This window comes from Polypterus senegalus, chromosome 1 (genome assembly GCF_016835505.1).
Source record: "Polypterus senegalus isolate Bchr_013 chromosome 1, ASM1683550v1, whole genome shotgun sequence".
NCBI classification, from domain to species: domain Eukaryota; kingdom Metazoa; phylum Chordata; class Cladistia; order Polypteriformes; family Polypteridae; genus Polypterus; species Polypterus senegalus.
Window position 1 is genome coordinate 263,073,309 of NC_053154.1, and position 19,482 is coordinate 263,092,790.

General features: G+C 41.8%; 1 protein-coding gene across 3 annotated transcripts in view; it reads left to right on the top strand.

The window, feature by feature from the left end:
- Positions 1 to 19,482, top strand: part of dlg5a (discs, large homolog 5a (Drosophila)) — a 236,991-nt gene that overhangs the window by 201,963 nt on the left and 15,546 nt on the right. For all 3 annotated transcript variants that reach the window (XM_039773036.1, XM_039773053.1, XM_039773044.1), the window contains 3 exons: positions 11,567 to 11,750; positions 15,828 to 15,976; positions 16,795 to 16,965. In XM_039773036.1, the coding sequence (XP_039628970.1) occupies positions 11,567 to 11,750; positions 15,828 to 15,976; positions 16,795 to 16,965 (504 nt within the window). The remainder of the gene's footprint in view (positions 1 to 11,566; positions 11,751 to 15,827; positions 15,977 to 16,794; positions 16,966 to 19,482) is intronic.

Sequence of the window (19,482 nt, forward strand, 5' to 3'; positions counted from 1 at the left end):
CTAAACTTCGGACAGAAAGGTCCACAAACAAACAGCAACTGAAAGCCGCTGCTGTAAAGGCCTGGCAGAGCATTAAAAAGGAGGAAACCCAGCATCCGGTGATGTCCATTAGTTCAAAACTTCAGGCTGTCATTGGCAACAAAGGGTTTTCAACCAAGTATTAGAAATGAACATTTTATTTCCAGTTATTTAATTTGTCCAATTACTTTTGAGCCCCTGAAATAAAAGGATTGTGTTAAAAAATGCTTTAGTTCCCTCACATTTGTATGCAATCTTTTTGTTCAACCCACTGAATTAAAGCTGAAAGTCTGCACTTCAACTGCATCTGAGTTGTTTCATTTAAAATTCATTGTGGTAATGTACAGAACCAAAATTAGAAAAAAGTTGTCTCTGTCCAAATATTTACGGACCTAACTGTAATTGAGTGTGCATTTTATTTAGAAGAATTATTTATACATGGATTACGCCACATTATATACAATGTCTAAATGCGGCGTCTGTTCATATGTAACTATTTGCTACAGGTGGTGAGTAAACTGATAATATCCTAATGTTGATGCCTCTGCTTGGGGAGGGAGCATAATTTCAATATTGTAAAAAGGTGTGCACATTATCACAAGACACAAAGTGTAAAGCTAATAACATTAAAACATGCATTAAAACCTTTTAATCGTTTTATGTGAGTGTCCGCCAAGTTAAATTCCACTAGCTGCACATTTGTCACTGCAGTGTTTTGTCCCACTCACATCTGTTGTTGTGCCAAACTGGTTATGTTGGCTTTTTGATTCATGTAATCAATACAGACGACACCCTCAACATCATGAAAATTGTGAATGTGATCTTGTAGACACTGGCTTAAAACATTAATTCTTTGCTGCTGGAGCATCACCATGCTTCCATTGATTGTATTTTTTTTAGGACTGTAGGTCATTCTGATATATCCATTTATCATCTCCAGGTGTGAAGTGCTTCAGATTTCTCCCAGTCTGAATAAATTCTCTTACAAGTCTCCTTAGTATATTTTATGTGGTTCCTTTATTTCAGGAGTCAACAGTCTGGCCTACTTTGTACACAAACCTTGCTTACTGTATGTTGAATTGTTTATAAAGAATGGATTCAGCTCATCCATCATTGATGTCTGCATTATCTCACTCACTCGCTCTTTGAACTACCATTTCCAAGGCAGAAACTTTTTGTTTTTCTTTTGTCAGTATAGAAAGCCGGTCAGACCTTACGTCATCTTCCAGACTCCATATGACAACAGATTTTTAAAGCCTATTTCCTGTCTGTGATAAATTAAGGGAGCTATTCCTAATACATATTGACTAAGTGAAAATTAGTCTCTAATTGTGTAATGTTCTCTATTGTGAAGAAATTCAATGATAGCAAAATGCAGGCTGTCATCCAGTGAAGCTAAAGGAATATGGCACGGAGATAAGGAAGGCAGATATTAGATAAGCTTATATTATAATACCAAGTAAAAAAGCATCAGGCCCACAGAAACTCAAACAGAAGCAGACCTTAATGCATTTGTTATCTGTAACAGCATAATATTTTAATATATGGCAGTGAGCACATAATTAATATGAAATAAATTGAATTTTAAATCCAAGTGCTATCATCCATCCATCCAGCTATATCCTAACTACAGGATCACGGGGATCTGCTAGCGCCAATCCCAGCGAACATAGGGCGCAAGGCAGGAAACAAACCCTGGGCAGGGCTCCAGCCCACCGCAGCCAAGTGCTATCAGTTGATTCTTAACATATGATCTGCTTACAAGTTCTTTGGCCTATGTTTAACTTGCTGCAAGATCTGAGAACTGTACTCATTAAGCAGACACATACATTGGAGTAATAAGTTTTGAACGTGTCAACATTTGTTTTCAGTAAATAAATTTCCAATGGGGCTATTGACATGAAATTCTAACCAGACATTTGTATTAACTTTAAGAAATCCATAAATATGAAGAACTAGCAAAATACCCGCGCTTCGCAGCGGAGAAGTAGTGTGTTAAAGAAGCAATGAAAAGAAAAGGAAACATTTTGAAAATAACGTAACCTGATTGTCAATGTAATTGTTTTGTCACTGTTGTGAGTGATGAGTGTTGTTGTCATATATATATATATATATATTTACACACACACACACACACATAAACATATATATATATACATATCTATACATATACACATATATACATACATATATATCTACATATATACACACATATACATACATACACACACACATATATAAACATATATACATTGTGAACGGCACCCGGGCACAGACAGGCGGACATGTTGTTATCAAACCACCACACATTTATTAACCACAATATTTACAATACTTAGGTCACACCGACCCAGTCACGTGCACAAACCCCAAAACAGTCACTCAGTCCTGGCCACAATGCCTTCTTCTCGGGCCGCCTCCACAACTCCTCTTGCCTCGTCCTTCTTCCACCCGACTCTAGCCCGAATGAATGGAGACGGCCCCTTTTATGGAGGACCCGGATGAGCCCCAGGTGTTCCCGGCAATCTTCTGGCCACGCCCAAGTGTGGCGGAAGTGCCGGCTGTCCTCCCGGCTGCTCTCCGGGCGCCGTCATAAATCTTCCCCCCAGCACTTCCTGGTGTGGCGGGAGTGCTGGGGAAACAAGTCCCCAAGGCATTGGGGCGCCTCCTGGCGGCGACCACGGGCCCCTACAGGGAAGGGCTTCCATGCCCTTGACCTGTGGCCCCAAAGCAACCCGGAAGGCAAACCCCGTGGTCCAGGCAGGGCTCTGACCCTCTTCCGGTCCCTCCTGGCGCCCCGGCGGGTCATGGCCCCTGGCATCCCTGACAGTGCCCCACAGCCAGCGAAGACCACTTTCGTGGGTAGAGCGACCCGTCCGCGAGGGCAGCAGAGCCCCGAAACGGGTCCCACTCGAGGATAGCCGGGGTCCGGCCCGCACTCCTAGCAGGGACAGGGGCGGAGACACAATCCGAGCACCAGCCCTTGGTGCATCCCTGTGCCTCGCACAGGTTGTGCTCCCCCCTTTTACCGACACCCCGGGGCCTCCTCGATCGGCACCCCCTCCGAGACCTCCGCGCCCCTTTGGTCCGAGCCACTCGTTCCCCCGTAGGCTCCTCCAGCTGTGACGCAGCTGCGCACCGGCAGAGAGAACATTCCGCTGGCGGCCCGACATCAGAGGGCTGTTCCGCCCGAAGGGTTCCTTCAGCCGCCGGGTCCGTCCCTACAAAGAGAACACAGGGGCAGAACCGCTGCCAAAGCACCCAGCTCGTGCCATGCACGGGCAGCGTTCCCCCTCAATCACCCGGCACTTGCCTGATCGGCACCCTCTCCGCGGCTTCCGTGTCCTCTCGATGATGGAGTCGTCGGCACCGCCTGCTCTCTCTCTGCCTGCCTCAGGGATTCCCTCTGCTCCCCCAGAGGGCAGCCAGCCATACGCGTGCACCCAGCAACGCGTCTCACCATATTGGAGGAAGCGGCACCCAGCCGCTTAATCCTCCCTTCACTCGGACGCCTTGACGGTGTGCGACTCCGTATTAACCAACGCGAGCCCCTGTCCCGTCTGCGTCCCCTTCATATCGGAGGAATCGGCACCCAGCCCTTTATTCCTCCGTTCACTCTGGGACGCCATGACGGTTTGAGACTCCTTATGGAATAAAAGGCGCTTCTGTCCCGTCTGCGTCCCTATAGTGCGGCGCAAGACCGCAGCCGACTCGGGGCGGAGGGCGCTAGGACCCGGGGCACTTAGCAGCCCGTGTCCATTCAGCGTCCTCACGGACTCCCCCCTCGCCGCGCATACAGCCCGCGCGCCGCCTCCTGTCGGAGGGCTGCTTACTCGGAACTGATCGTTGTCATCACAGCCTTTTTCAGCAGACCCTCCCATATGCTTTACGGAGTCGGCTGTACTCACCGTCTCCGCTGTACCCCTCCGGCTGGAGATTCCAGCGTCGCGCCGTCCCGTTGTTGATTGAAACGTTCTCAGCGCCGCGGCGCTTCCTCTCCAGTTCCAGCACCTCAGCCCGGAGGGCACATAGCACCTGCAACACACGCTGCCCGGCGGGCTGAAGGGACACCCCCAGCTCCGCCAAAGCAGCCGGCAAAGACGGGAAGTGAAGCGACGCGGAGCCTACCTTTCTGTCAGCCTCCAGCGCCGGCCACTTCCTGTGGGCCTTCTCCTCCGGCCCAATCGGGTCTCCCCCCTGCCCGTGATGGACATTCCTTGGTCCCGCCTCTCTGCAGTCATCGGCGGGCCCGCAAGACACACCGCCCAATCGCGTGCCTGTCAGGGGAGGGACTTCTGGTCAGCGCCATCTTGCCCCCCCTTCTGCGGTGGCCGCCGTCCCTGCCGGCAGCCCTGCTGTTGCCAGCGCCTTTCGAGCTGCAGCGTCTCTTCCTCCACAGCCCTCGCGGCTGCCGCCACGCTGCGGAGCCCGCAGACCAGCATGCGCCTGCCACCGGCGTGGATCCGGAGGTCCCTGCCTGCAAAAGAAAACACGCCCGGACCCCATGGGCCGGCTGTCGCTAGGCAGGGAACTCACCTTCCCGGACTCGTCAAACCGAGGACACTTCCTCGGCGTGGCCTTTCTTGACGCCATGCGGTCCCGGGCGCCTTCAGCAACGGCCTGCTTGTAGGAGACCGCTGCACTCGTTGTAGGCACGCCACCTGCCCGCCTCAGGGAAACATGGCCTTCCTGCGGACCCCTGGCGGTCCGTGGGGTTCCTTTACCCAGCGGGCTGTGTGCACGCAGCACCAGCGTGCACGTGGGTGGGGTCCCCTGCTGCACCGGGCCGTCCACAACAATATTTTTTTGATCAGGTCTCCGCCTTGAAACAGGCGGAGCATCCTGCCGACTACGCCAGATGTGAACGGCACCCGGGCACAGACAGGCGGACATGTTGTTACCAACCACCACACGTTTATTAACCACAATATTTACAATACTTAGGTCACACCGACCCAGTCACGTGCACAAACCCCAAAACAGTCACTCAGTCCTGGCCACAATGCCTTCTTCTCGGGCCGCCTCCACAACTCCTCTTGCCTCGTCCTTCTTCCACCCGACTCTAGCCCGAATGAATGGAGACGGCCCTTTATGGAGGACCCGGATGAGCCCCAGGTGTTCCCGGCAATCTTCTGCCACGCCCAAGTGTGGCGGAAGTGCGGCTGTCCTCCGGCTGCTCTCCGGCGCCGTCATAAATCTTCCCCAGCACTTCCTGGTGTGGCGGGAGTCCTGGGGAAACAAGTCCCAAAGGCATTGGGCGCCTCCTGGCGGCGACCACGGGCCCCTACAGGGAAGGGCTTCCATGCCCTTGACCTGTGGCCCCCAAAGCAACCCGGAAGGCAAACCCCACGTGGTCCAGGCAGGGCTCTGACCCTCTTCCGGTCCCTCCTGGCGTCCCGGCCGGGTCATGGCCCCTGGCATCCCTGACAACATATACATACATATCTACATATATACACACACAGCTATTTCGTATTAGTGCAATACGCTGTTTGTTAAAACGGTTGACTCCCGCTCTTACGTGCAATAACAAATCAAATCATTCAGTTGTCTTTGCTCATATGTCATTTTAGAGCTGGACGCCTGGCATCTTTTTTTGGCCACAAGTTCGTTTCTGTTTGGTGTGAGGTTCTGTGTTGTGGAGATTCTCAGGATGGATTGCAGGTGCTCATCAGTGAGGCGACTCCTGTGTGCTGTTTTGTTAGTCTTTATCACTGAGAAGAGCTTCTCACACAGATATGTGCTACCAAACATGCACAAGGTTCGAGCCGCATGTAGACGGACTTTTTTTGTTCTTCAAAGTCACCAAAGCGCTGTGCAAACTCAGTGCGCAATAACTCTAGTAAGCGGTAAGTGTTCGGCAAGGCAGCTGAAGCGCTGCATTATGGGATCTGTAGTTTATTGTGTTACCAGCGCTTCATATGCCGGGCTTTAATAACAATAATACAGTATATAAAATGATCTCGCGGGCGGATATAATTACGCCGGGCGGATGTGGCCGCGACCCTTGAGTTTGACACATATGGACTAAATAGAACTTGAAAAGATATATTTTTCAAATGTGATCGCGCAATTCAGATAGAGTTGGCGCACTACAGCCTGCATGCCTCAATGAGTCATCCTCCCCTCGCTCTTACTTTTTTACCGTTCATCTAATGAATACACTGAGTATGGCTTTACCAAAACAATCATTGATGGCGAATAAAGTATCCATTATTCGAGTATGTAGAGCGGGATATATATATATATATATATATACACATATATATATACCCGCGTATCGCAGCGGAGAAGTAGTGTGTTAAAAAGGTAGAAAAGAAAAGGGAACATTTTAAAAATAAGCGTAACATGACTGTCAATATACAGTATTTGTTTTGTGAGTGTTATTGAGTGTTGCTGTCATCAAGAATTTGATTATCATTATTTCTTTCAATCAGGTTCGTATTTGTAGGATGTGTTGTGTTCAAGTTACATTCCGTGTTTGTCAATCGTTGTAAAGATGACAGGTTTCATTCATCGATTCGTTTCTTACTGCATCAATAAACAGCTCGTCTTCTTCTTTATCTGAGACCTGACACACTGCATGCACGGGTTTTTTCACTGTCTTCCTTTAGCGGGACATTGACTTTTCCACCGTGTGCTTTGTTTCCACAGTAGCTGCATTTATGAATATGCTTATCAGGCGCTTCATATTTTTGCTGCCTTTTCAATTGTGTAATTCGGTTTTGTTCAGCGCTGTTTGGAACTGTTGCTTTTATCTGTGCACTGCGTCAGTTCCGTGAGCCACTCGGTGTACTTGCATCGAAGGTTCCCAGCTGTGCTGGTGCCATCTCGTGCTATGTCCATAGCTTTATTTAATGTTACCTTAGTCCTGGCACTTAAAACTTTCTCTCGCAGTTTCGCTGAGTTTGTGTCAAACACCACCCTGACCATCTCATCTTCCTCTCCATAAACACAGTCCTTCACCCGTGAATATTTACCCGTGGCAGTTTGCTATTGGATTGCGCTGACGGACGGCCTTATATGGGCAGGCACTAAATTACAAGCGCCAGCGTCAGCCTGTCTATGAACTTAATTTAAAGTGTAGGTTTACATCGTGCTTTGTTTCAGTAGCAGAACTCATGAATATGGTTGTATATGTCACTTCGCTTCGCTTCTTATTGTTTCGCTGCCTTCTCAATTATATAATGCATGTTTTCTTGAGCGCTTTTTTGAGGTCTTCCTGGTTTTCTATGTACTGCGTGATTACGTGGGAGGCGTGATGATGTCACACGAAACTCCGCCCCCATGGTGTTCAAGCTCATCTCCATTACAGTAAATGGAGAAAAACTGCTTCCAGTTATGACCATTACGCGTAGAATTTCGATATAAAACCTGCCCAACTTTTGTAAGGAAGCTGTAAGGAATGAACCTGCCAAATTTCAGCCTTCCACCCACACGGGAAGTTGGAGAATTAGTGATGAGTCAGTGAGTGAGTGAGTCAGTGAGTGAGTGAGTGAGGGCTTTGCCTTTTATTAGTATAGATTCACAACAATAAAGCCCATAAATAAATGTATGTGTAATAAAGTGGAATGACACAAGGGAAAAGTATCGAACACACTAAGAAAAAGCAGTACACCAAGTCAAGGAAAGGCAAGGAACCAGCTGAAATCTTTCAGTCATTAGGAAGTAATTCTATCTCCTATCTCTGGCAAATTGATACCAGTTGGGGTAGTACATATTGATGGGCAATACAAAGGTGTTTTTCTACCAAGATGTCACACAATAAAAATCTAATGGGTAAAAGCAAAGAGGTCTCCAAAGACCTTCACAACCTGATTGTTGCAAACTATATTAATGTACAGTACACCCCCAAAATTCGCGGGGGTTACATTCCTAGAGCATCCGCAAATTTTGTATGTGCTTAAAAGAATGCCTATTTTTATACTTTAAACCCTAAATCTGCCCCCAAAACAGTTTAATTTAATTTCAAACTCAGCTTAATACATTACCTAAGAAAAAGAATGTAAAGGTAAACCTGCATACTGTATAGTACTGTACTGATATGTCACCTGCAGTGCTAGAATGTAAAATACCAATGTTACCGCTATATGTACTGTAATTCACGTAAGCGCGTTTTCATTACCAGAAGCCTTAGAAGGTGCAGGGCGTTTCGACGACACCTTGGGGCTTTAACCCTTAAACTGCCACATACTCAGGGGATTAATGCATCCCTGGACACCAAATACTTTTTGCTGCACTTTAAGTAAATGTCACAATTCACAAAGAAAAAGTGAAATTTTAGTGGAACACATTTTTTTTTCATGCAAAGAGCATCACAATTACTGCAACACTAATCATTTTACACGCTGCTAATGAACTTTAAAAACTATTTAAAAAAACTACTAGAACAATATGTACAAAGTGCAACTGATGCCATGGATCTAAATCACCGAGCCAACTGCACTTAAACTGGTACAACCAGCACCCAGAGGTAAGCGCTGATGCTGGCAGGCTAGTCTAGTGCAGCGGCTCAATCCCAGGGACAGTGAGGCTGCAGTGCTGCAGGGTGTCATGCTTGGGTCACAGAATTGCACAGAAACACAGGAGATTGTAGAGACAGGAACTTAATTCAAACACTTCAAATTAAACATGTCTCTTTCAGAAGTAAAACGAGCTCAGTATGCAGTTAGCTCTCGATTTAAGAATAGATAAATATCATAGGGGAGCGCAATGGGAGCGGGACCACCAACAGGAACAGAGGATGTCTGGGGGAGGAGAGAGAAACAAAGCAATCAGCCAAAAAGGACAGGTGCTGTTCAGGCTTTTAAGTAATGTGTAGTGTTGCGCGAGAAGCATATCACGAGACAGAGCAGCCACAAGTAAGCCCAGCAAGTAAGGGAGCAATGTGAAAGTAGTCTATCAGCGTTTTTTAAGAGGGTTTTTTTTTGAGGAGCGTCAATGTCTTCTAGGGGTGCGTTCAGCCCCCCTGCTCACAAGGGGCTGGCAGTGGTCATACGACTATAGCCAGGTGTGGCGGTTTAAGGGTTAGGATGAGCAAAACAGAAAACTCAATAACACTCAGCTGGGGATGCATCACATTCAGTCAGCCAGCCACAAGAAGAAATGAATAAAGCTGTAGCGGTCCGGTGCCACTAAGATTCACATCTTCGAGAAGACGGTGATTTATTTATTTTTATAGAGGAGATTCCAGGGATGCACCTAGCCTTGGCCTGACCCGCACGCACTCACAGAGACAAAAACAAAGCAAACCGGTAATCAAACAGCAAATAAAGAATGTAATAAAAACAAATGAAAACAATGATACCACCACTGTTCCCTTTATGGCGATTACACATTAAATACAACAAAGCACAAACAAAACACACACAGTAAATAATGAAAAACGTTCATGAAAAATGGCAATGGATGAAATGTAATGATGAAAATAGATAGTCCAGAGATCTGCATGTTGAATGGGAATGTAAAGATAGTCCTACCGCTAGTTCCTGAAATGGTGAAGATTCTTTGCAGGATGGCCATTAATCCACTTACAGTCCTCATGTACACAGGCAGACAATCCAGACACACGAAACGATCAGGATAAAATGAATAAGTACAGGTAACCCAACAGAAGGCAGACAGATAGGAACGTGTAGCACAAATTACAAAAACTTTTTTTTTTTTGCTTCTGGTCACCGGCCCCCTTTTTAAAAGCCACACTTGACGTCCTTTGACCGCAGCAACCCCAGCACTCTCAGCAGAAGACCAATCAGAGCCATTGCTGGGAGTTGCAGTTTCAAATTCTATTGGCTACTTTCACCATTTCAAGCCACGTTTTCCTCTACAGTTGATTCCTGTTCTCTCTACAGTGCAGTATTGCCGCGATAAAAGCCATAAAAATTGCGGAGGATATTTGCAGTTTCTGCTAACAATTATTAGATAAATTGTAAGGAAAAATCTGCGAATGACTGAGGCCGCGAACTCTGAACCCGACTTTGCGGGGGTCTGCTGTATTTCAAAACTTCTGAATCTTCCGGTAAATGCCATTACGACTGTTATTCTCAAGAGGAAGGAACATCACTTCACCATCAACCAGCCATGCATGAGAACTCCTCGTAGGATTTATGACCACAGAGTGAGAAGTATAGTCAGAAGAATAGCCCAAGAGCAAGGGACCACTCGAAAAAGCTCCAGAAAGACAGTAGGGTGCAATTGCTACAGAGAAAACCATGGGCAATGTATTCCACTGGCATGGCTACTATGCGCAGTCACCCTGCAAGACTCCATTACTGAAAAAAAAGGCATGTTGGAGCTTGTTTAAAGTTTGCTACACAACATTTGGACAAGCCTATGAAATACTGGTTCAACCAAAGTCAAACTTTTTGGCCGTCATGCTACACACTGCAAATGGCATTGCACATCTCCCGAAAAGGACTATACCAACAGTGAAGTTTGGTGGTGGAAGCATCATAGTGTGGGGTTGTTTCTCATCCAGTGGTACTAGCGATCCAAGACATACAGCAAAGGAAACTCTCAGTTGGGTTCAGAGAAAGAAAATCTAATTATTAGAATGGCCCAGTCAATCACCTGACTTAAATCCAATTGAACATTTGTGGAAGGAACTAAAGATCAGAGTTCACAAGAAGGTCCCCCAAGTCATCATGATTTAAAGACAATGACTTAGAAGAATTGATCAAAATTAGACCTGAGCACTGCAGGCTATTGGTTTCTTCATACAGAAAGCATCTTAAAGCTGTCTTTACAAAAAAAGGCTTTGCCACGAAGCATGAAATTAGTGTGTTCAATACTTTTACCCTGTGTCATTCCACTTTATCACACATACCTTTAATTATGGCCTTTATTTTTGTGAATTATTTATATTTGTGGATTTCTTGAGTTAATACCATTGCCGGTTGAGAATTTCATGTGAGTAGCCTCATTGGAAATATATTTACTAAAAAAATATTGATGCATTCAATTACCCCCTACTGTATATTGAATGATATACAGAGCACTTGACAAGATTTGCAGAACGTACACAAAATATTTCATAGAGCATTTAAGAATGATTAAAATGTAACCTAGTGGGATGGATCAATACTGTCTAGTGAGTTGGAATATTTTGATATAGATTTTAACCATATATAAGACAATATTATCTGGTTGCAGCATTACTAGATCCAAATTAAGACTTACTCTGTGTATTACTAGGTTTTTGTGCAATTTTACATTGTCAGATTATTTTATATATTTGTGATTTTGAGCAGTATATTATTATTCACTATGGCTGTATATAATGTTGTGTTTGTTTCATATGTTGTATTTAATTTAATTTAATTGGATTTACTTTTGTTATATCTACAGATATAATTCCTAGTCGGGCAGTAAAGTTGAAGTGCAGTTTTCTTTTATTGTATAACCATACCTAGTCTTTCTTTTTTTGTTGTAAGTGGTTACCTATATTATGATTTGTTCATTTTTGAGTTACTTGTAACAGGTATATGTTTTACAATGCATCCTGATCTTAATGTTTTATATCTTTTTCCACCTCTCCATACTTTTGCAGGATATCATCTGATCCCACCAAAAAAATTCCCGATCCAAGAACTATTGTTGTCAATAAAGTGCAAGTTGAGCCCGGTATTCAAATCTGTGGTGGAAATCTATATGGCATATTTGTTGAAAAAATAGAAGATGATAGTATCCCAAAGGGTCCAGATGGGCTTATGACTGGGGACATGATTTTAGAGGTAGGCACATTTTTGATGTTCTTTTTCAAAAATAAATTATTTTTACGGTATAGAAGATCTATACAACCCATGAATGTCAAGTTTCTTTTGCTTAATGGTCTGAAGCAAAAGATATATTTTTCTTTACCTTTTGTAGGATTTTAACCTAATTTCAGGTATTTCATGGAAGTAATACAACATTTAACTGAGCAAGTACATATATAAATCCTTTAATTAGTAACTAGTGGGGGCACCTTTTCCCTGAATTAAAGCCATTCTTTTGAATATTCCTAACACTAGAATTACCAGAGCCTACGAAAAAACTCGTAATTCCGTCCCACCTTAAACTGCTTCTTAAATCCCTTCACACCTCTCCGCCAGCGTCCTTTGTCTTCTAAATGTGCTGATAAGGAGAAGCTTGGAGCAGCCGGCTATTCCATCCCCCCACCAATTTAGAACGTGCACGAACTTCAGCTTAATTGAGTATCTGGGAGTGAAGTGGAGTTTTAGAGTGGAAATAATAGATCGTTATTTGGAACACACGCATTTCATGTCTGCAGAGCTGTAGCGCGTCATTAGTGAAAACAGCTGTGTCAGATGGGGTTGTATGGATTGATTCTGAACGCGACTGAGAGAATGAAAAGTGAATTAAAAAAAAGCTAACCTTTACAAGGATCATAAATTGCACCGGCTGTTACAGACTGAAATCAAATGTATGCTTTTATTCTAAAACAGTAAGACTAAGAGCAGTTTACTTCTCAAAACGGAGGGGCGCAGGATCGAACTCGTGACCTCTTGATTCCCAAGCGGGAACTGATTCTATTGAACCACGGAGGTGGTTACAATTATCTGCTGTCAGTGTCACATGTTAAGGCGGCTTTTTGTTTCTGTAGTTATATTTTTGAATAAAAGCGCAATTGTGTTATTCTTGTGAAAATGTTTCTTTGCTATTTGGACTTTAGGCTTCATACATTATATAGTTTATGCCTACATTTTGTCATCTACTACTAGAATATAAAAAACGTTTCTGTTTTAACAATGTGTTGACACAGATTACTGTAGAAACGGAACAGACATGAAATGCGTGTGTTCCAAACAACGATCTATTATTTCCACTCTAAAACTCCACTTCACTCCCAGATACTCAATCAAGGCATGAGCTGGGCGAAGTTCGTGCACGTTCTAAATTGGTGGGGGGATGGAATAGCCGGCTGCTCCAAGCTTGTCTTTATCAGCACATTTAGAAGACAAAGTGCGCTGGCGGAGAGGTGTGAAGGGATTTAAGGTGGGACGGAATTACGAGTTTTTTCGTAGGCTCTGGTAATTCTAGTGTTAAACCAATTTAGCACATATAGATTTTTTAATCCTATGTCATTCTTTAAATTTCATTCAAGCAACATATTTCACAGATTTTTAGTTGGAATTGGGTCAGTATCACCTCTTGCATAAAGGAGAAACAAACCAATGGCTAGGCTAACCTAATATCAAATAAAGTAAGTCTCCTTACTAGAAATAGAACTGTGATAACTGTAAAGTATTTCAAACAGACTTCTAACAGTTTCTTGATGACAGTCCACCAGTGTACACTTAACCATTAAAATGGAGTTTACTAGTCTTTGTAGACTTAAACATACATCTCTGAGTGAAAGAGAAATATTGCTTGGCATACACTGATCTGCAGAGTGAAAACAAATGATCCTCTGTAAGAACTGAGAAAAGAATTGTTAATTGGTCATGTCAAGTGGGGGATACAGTATTAACCAATTTCACTGCCATATGACTTATGAGGAAATGGAAGAGAACATATACAAGTACATAGAATCTTCAAAATCTGATCATTATTCAAATATTTGCCCAGCAAGAAGAACATTGAACAGAATAGCTAGCAGTAGAAGGGCTAAACATTCTTAACAATTTGCATTGTGACACAAGTCAGATGAGTGAATCTGTGAACCCAGTAAAGAATTGCTCAGGTATTCCACTGGTCTGCACTCTATTGTGAAGCAATGCGTAGGTATCATATTTGAGAAACTCATGTCATGTCTTGAATTTGCAAAAAAAATTCCATAGCCTGTAAAAGAATATGAAACATTATTAACTGGTTTGATTTTCACGTTGCACTGAGGGGTGGGCTGTGTGTGCAAGAGAGATGACCACCAATGAATATTCATCCGGATGTACGATGCATAGCATGCATCAAAGAGCAATAATGAACGCACATGTTTTGAACCTCACAAAAAGCTACTTTGTCTCATGTTTTACGTACTAATACAGAATAGAAAAAAGAGAAAGGACTGAGGCTGAACTCACTGCGGCAATTAATGCTTTGCATAGTGCCTGTTCTGTCAGGCAGGATGGGGATTATGGACCTCAAAGACAAATGAGAAGCTTGTCTGTGTCATGATTTGCATACCATAACAGAATGGAAAAAAGAAATAAAGGGCTGAGATTGGTGCTATACGCAGCTGTTAAGCCTTCATATAGCACCAGCTCTGTCAGACTGCATGCTAGCATGCAGAAAAAATCTGCACCGGATGATTGGTGCTCAGTCAGTAAATGAGACATGGTGCAGCAATGAAATTAGCTACTCATCTGCAAATCTGACATGTCCCATGATATAAAGTCACATAATGTGACATTAGCGTTATTCTGCACGCTGCGACTGATGTTTCCTTTACAGGTTTCTTGAAAAGCTTCAAAGACAGCACAGTATCAGTGATCCAGAGTTTCTAGTCAGGACTCCCATTGATTGTTTGTGTCTTGGAAAAACCTTTCTTAGTTTAGGTATGGTTAAAGTGTGAGAGTCTCGATATACCACTTCCACCTTAGTATTTTTTTTTTATGTTTATCACCAGATGAAAACTCTACAATTAATGATATAAATCTACCACATCGGTGAAACACATTTTAAATGGACCTTAGCACCTGAGCATCATCATTAATTCACATAAGAGCAGACACTTCTGAGCCCCATTTTAAGTGAATTTTCAGTATGCTTACGTTTGAGGGTTAACAGCTGCCTTTAGGTAGGGATTCCTGTTTTTGCTTAGAAAAAAATAGGACAAATCAGTCCTACTTCTAACATTATACAAAGTTTCTTTCAAAGATGTAAATTTGGATGTCAAATAAATTAAAAAATATTTAAATAAGGGTAAGTTCCTCTGACAACCCAATGGTATTGGTTTAAAGGCTTTAGGGTGGGAGAGAATGAACAAGAAAATATAAGTAAAGAATGGGAGTGGAGTGAAAATAGTCGAAAAAAAGGAGAAAGAGGAAACATTAAGTTGAACATGAATATTCAACTCTGTGTCTTTGAATGCTAGCTAGGTTAGGTATAAGCCAAGGTGTTTGTCAGGAATTTGTCTTAGGTTTTAAAGTAGTAAATGGAACATTTGTAAGTGAGAGATCTGAGCATTACCATGTTGGTTTTGTTAGCAAACCAGGATGGAGGCTTAATAGGAAAATGTAACATCCAACTGCAAAATTTTACTGTGTTTTATAGACTTCAAACAAGGCTTAACATTTTGACTTAGATCCCTTTAAGATTTTGAGCAAAGACTTTTCTATCTTTTAAACTGACACTTTCTATCAGAATAATCTTTTTTTGGCCTGCTATTTTAATGGGAAAATCTCACTAAGGTAGCAATATTGTCTTATAATAATATTGATGGATAATCATGGATTTCTAATCATTTTAAAAATGTCAGTTTGTTTTTTAACTGTACATAAATGTAATTCAAATTAGTTTTCTATGAAATATTATTTACATCACATACCTCCTTTTTCTCAAAATTTAAATCAATGCAACATACAGAAAAATATCATTGTTGACTTAATCATAGGCACTTTTAACAATACAATATAATTATAAAAAAAATATTTTTCCTATTTTAAAATGGTTTGAGTGTACTGTTTTGCTTTTTGTGCTGTGTAGAAAACACAATCACTTTTTATATTTCTTTCCCAAACCTGTGCAGTTCTATGTATTAGGTAGCATGTTACTTTCAAAATTGGATAAAATATGCCTGCTCAAACAGATTTTCTTTATCTTCAGAATATTGAAAGTAGTCTTTTAAAACTCTCTTTTGCTTTGTACAGTATAGTTCAGTTTATATGAAAAATAAAACTGCTGAAGAGGCATACCTTGAACTTTTAAAGCCTGCAGAATCAGTCGTTGTGAAGGTTCAATACCGAATCGATGATTTCACTAAAATCAAGGATTTACCTGGTGATGGCTTCTATATAAGGTATTTTATATGCAATAGTTTTGATTTGATTTTATTGTTAAGAGTTGACTTAAGAAATACATATTTTAACAATGTATTTTTTTTTACTTTCTAGCCATTTTAGCATTTCTTTATATTTTATGTAATAACACTGTTATAAGATATTCCTTTGTCTTTCGTTTTCATGCATTGAACTCTTCAACAAATTCATTATATTCATAAACATAACAAGAACGTTAGCATTAGTAGTTATACTAGATACTGAATGCCTACTTGCTGGTTTGAAATACAGCTACAGCTACAACACACTTAACTGGTAATAATACTTGACAGACTTTAAAGGAATGGAACATCAGTGTAGTACATTTATCGTATCATAAGCAAAATTTCCATTAAAAATGAATTTTAACATTTTATTTTTAAATGTAATTCTTTATCTGTCCTAACTCCTTGAGATTTAAACTACTGAAACCATTTTGACCTGCACTATTTTATAATGCAACAATGGATAGCACTATCAGGGGCACTCCCATCTATTTTATGATTCCCCTCCAAACACTACATTTTCAAGATATTTTAATATACAAGTAAGACAAGTAAGTGCATACTAATAATATATCAAACATTTAGCTTGCATAAACAAAATGTAACATTTTCATGCATCTTTTTTTTTTTTCTTTTCTAAAGCAAAACCCCATTCAGCACCCAAAACAAACTGAAGTCAAAACTCAAGATTATGTAACTCTTGACAGTCGTAGCATATGGCATGAGTATTATAGTGTCTTTTTTTCCAGATCTAAAGAGCTGTGGCATGAAATTCCTTTTTCTTCCCTATTTAGAGCACTTTATGACAGAGTAGCAGAAGTAGAACAAGATTTGAGTTTCAAGAAGGACGACATACTCTATGTTGATGATACTTTGCCAAATGGGAATTTTGGATTTTGGATGGCTTGGCAACTTGATGAAAATGCTCAGAAACTTGAACGTGGACAAATCCCCAGCAAATACATGTGAGATTCATGTTAACTATGTATTTATATGTTGGTAATGTTCACATTTATTGTCATGTATACTTTGTGAATGTTGTACTCAGTACAGTGAAATTATGACTTGCTTGTTATTAACAACAACAGTTGTTAATAATATTTTACCAAAATAAAGATGCACACTTACAAGCATATGTGCACAAAAAAGATATAAATAATATGCAATATAATAGCGTGTGTGTGTATATATATATATATATATATATATATATATTTATTTAATGCACGCAAGACATTGTGCGCAAGTAAGACAGAGAGCCACGCCTGCCAACTCACAGAGCCCCGCCCGCCAACTCTAACTAAGGGCAAGCAAGACAGAGAGCCACACCCCCGCCAATTCTGAGCCCCGCCCACTTTCTGTGTAGTGCAGAAAGTACAGCTGCAAACGAGTGTCAAAATGTAGGAGATCAGTGAGGTTGTGGAGAGCTTTAAATGTTAAGAGCGGTATTTAGTATTGTATACTGTAGTTAACAGGGAGCTAGTGAAGTTGAGAGAGAATAGGTGTAGTATGTTCAGTGGATTTAGAACAGCAGGTTATTATTCTGGCAGCAGAATTTTGAATAAATTGTAGGCGATGGATATGTTTTTGTGGGATGACAGATAGAATACCATTACAGTAATCTATACGTGAGGTGACTCGGGCATTAACCGATACTTTAGTACTGTGTTGCCTAAGAACAGGACGAAGTCTAGAAATGTTTCGGAGATGGAAGAAAGTGGTCCGAGAAATGTTACTTATACGGGAGGAATTATTTAATGGATATAAATAATTGCATGTAGACTATTTGCCAAAATCTGTTGTATGTAAACGATACTGTTTAAAACGTTATTGTTTTTTCATCAGAAAACCCGGTTTCCACATCTACCTGTATTAGTTTAAATGGCACTTTTACCACTCGCGATAGGGCGGACGCGCTGACTTATCGTGTCGACTGGCCAACACAGTGAATGCGGCGTCTATCTGTATATGTTTATGTTTTCCGTAGCCTGCTACCGGAAGGTACTCTCTTGACCATTGGCATTGGTTTCGCTCCTTGCTATTTTCGTTATACTGCGACGGTGGCTTCCTAAGTCTTTGTTATACTGAATTCCTTTCTCACCGTTTTCCATTCCTATTCTTACACCGCCATATGCTACGGCGGGCTTCGTCTAGTTTTAATAAATGCTATTGTTTTCCGACTGTAACGAAGTGCTCTTCCAATGAATGATGGAGTTTCACCTCTCTTTGACCTATTTTTTACTTCCATGGTGATGGTTTTTCTTTTCTTTGCTGTATCACCAGCACTTGCGTCAGATTTGTGTTTCAGAGACATTGTTGAAGGGTGAAGACAAAAGGTTCAGATGAGCTCTTCTGCACAGCACTTGCTGCCTGCAGCGTCAGCCCACCAAGAGCAATCAAGGTGGAGCCAAAGGCGGGTAGTGAATCGTCCACCACTGCCTCCATTCAACAGGCAACCACCCAAGGCACACTACAATGCTGGGTCACCGCTTGGAGCTTCACCAGCCGCCCACCGAGAAGAAACGGGGCAGCCGTTCAAGGGACACTGCAAGGCTGTTTGGTGGGCAGGCCGTGAAACAGACAGGAGCAGTAGCTGCAGCGGCGTGGTGGGTGGGTAGTGAACCGCCCCATCAAGCCTCTGTCCTGCACATGAGCGCTTGCCGCGCACCCAGTTGCCCACTGAGATTGAATGGGGTGCAGCCCCCACTGCCCCATTCATTAAGTGGAGCGGCCCGAGGGACACTACACAAACAAACATTACAAACCGCCCCCTCCCCTCACCAAGCCAGAGATGACGGAACGGCAGTTACTGAGGAGCCTGCGTCACAGCCACATTAATATGTCAGATGTCTATATATATATACATATACATATATATATATACATATATATATATATATATATATATATATATATATATATATATATATATATATATATATATATATATATATATATATATATATATATATATATATATATATATATATATGCACACACACCCGGACCAATTGTAAGTAGATGTGAACGTAAGACAGACCAATATACAGTATGTATTCAAAAATGACTATGTATAGTATTGTATAATAAGTCCCTTAAGGCATATTGTTTGTGTTATCTTTTTTTATCATCATTCTTAGCACATTGTGTAAATAGAAATTCTATCTTTTATTTTGTGTACATTATTTTTTTATTTTATTATTTTGTTTCGTTATTACTGCAGCTCACATGTGTGCCAAACCTTTTTGCAGCTCCATAAATCCTTTGTCTGTGTTATGGGAGGTATTTCAGCAAAGGAAATGAAAATTAAAATTATGAAAATGCAGTCTCTCTTTTACAATTTCATTTTCAATGTCTATGCACAAGAATGCTGCAAAATTTAAAAATTAAATGAAATAACACCATTTGCAATTTTATTTTCAACCTGAGCAGCAATGAAATTGCTCATTGAATTTTAATTTTCCATTTTGCATTTTCAAGTT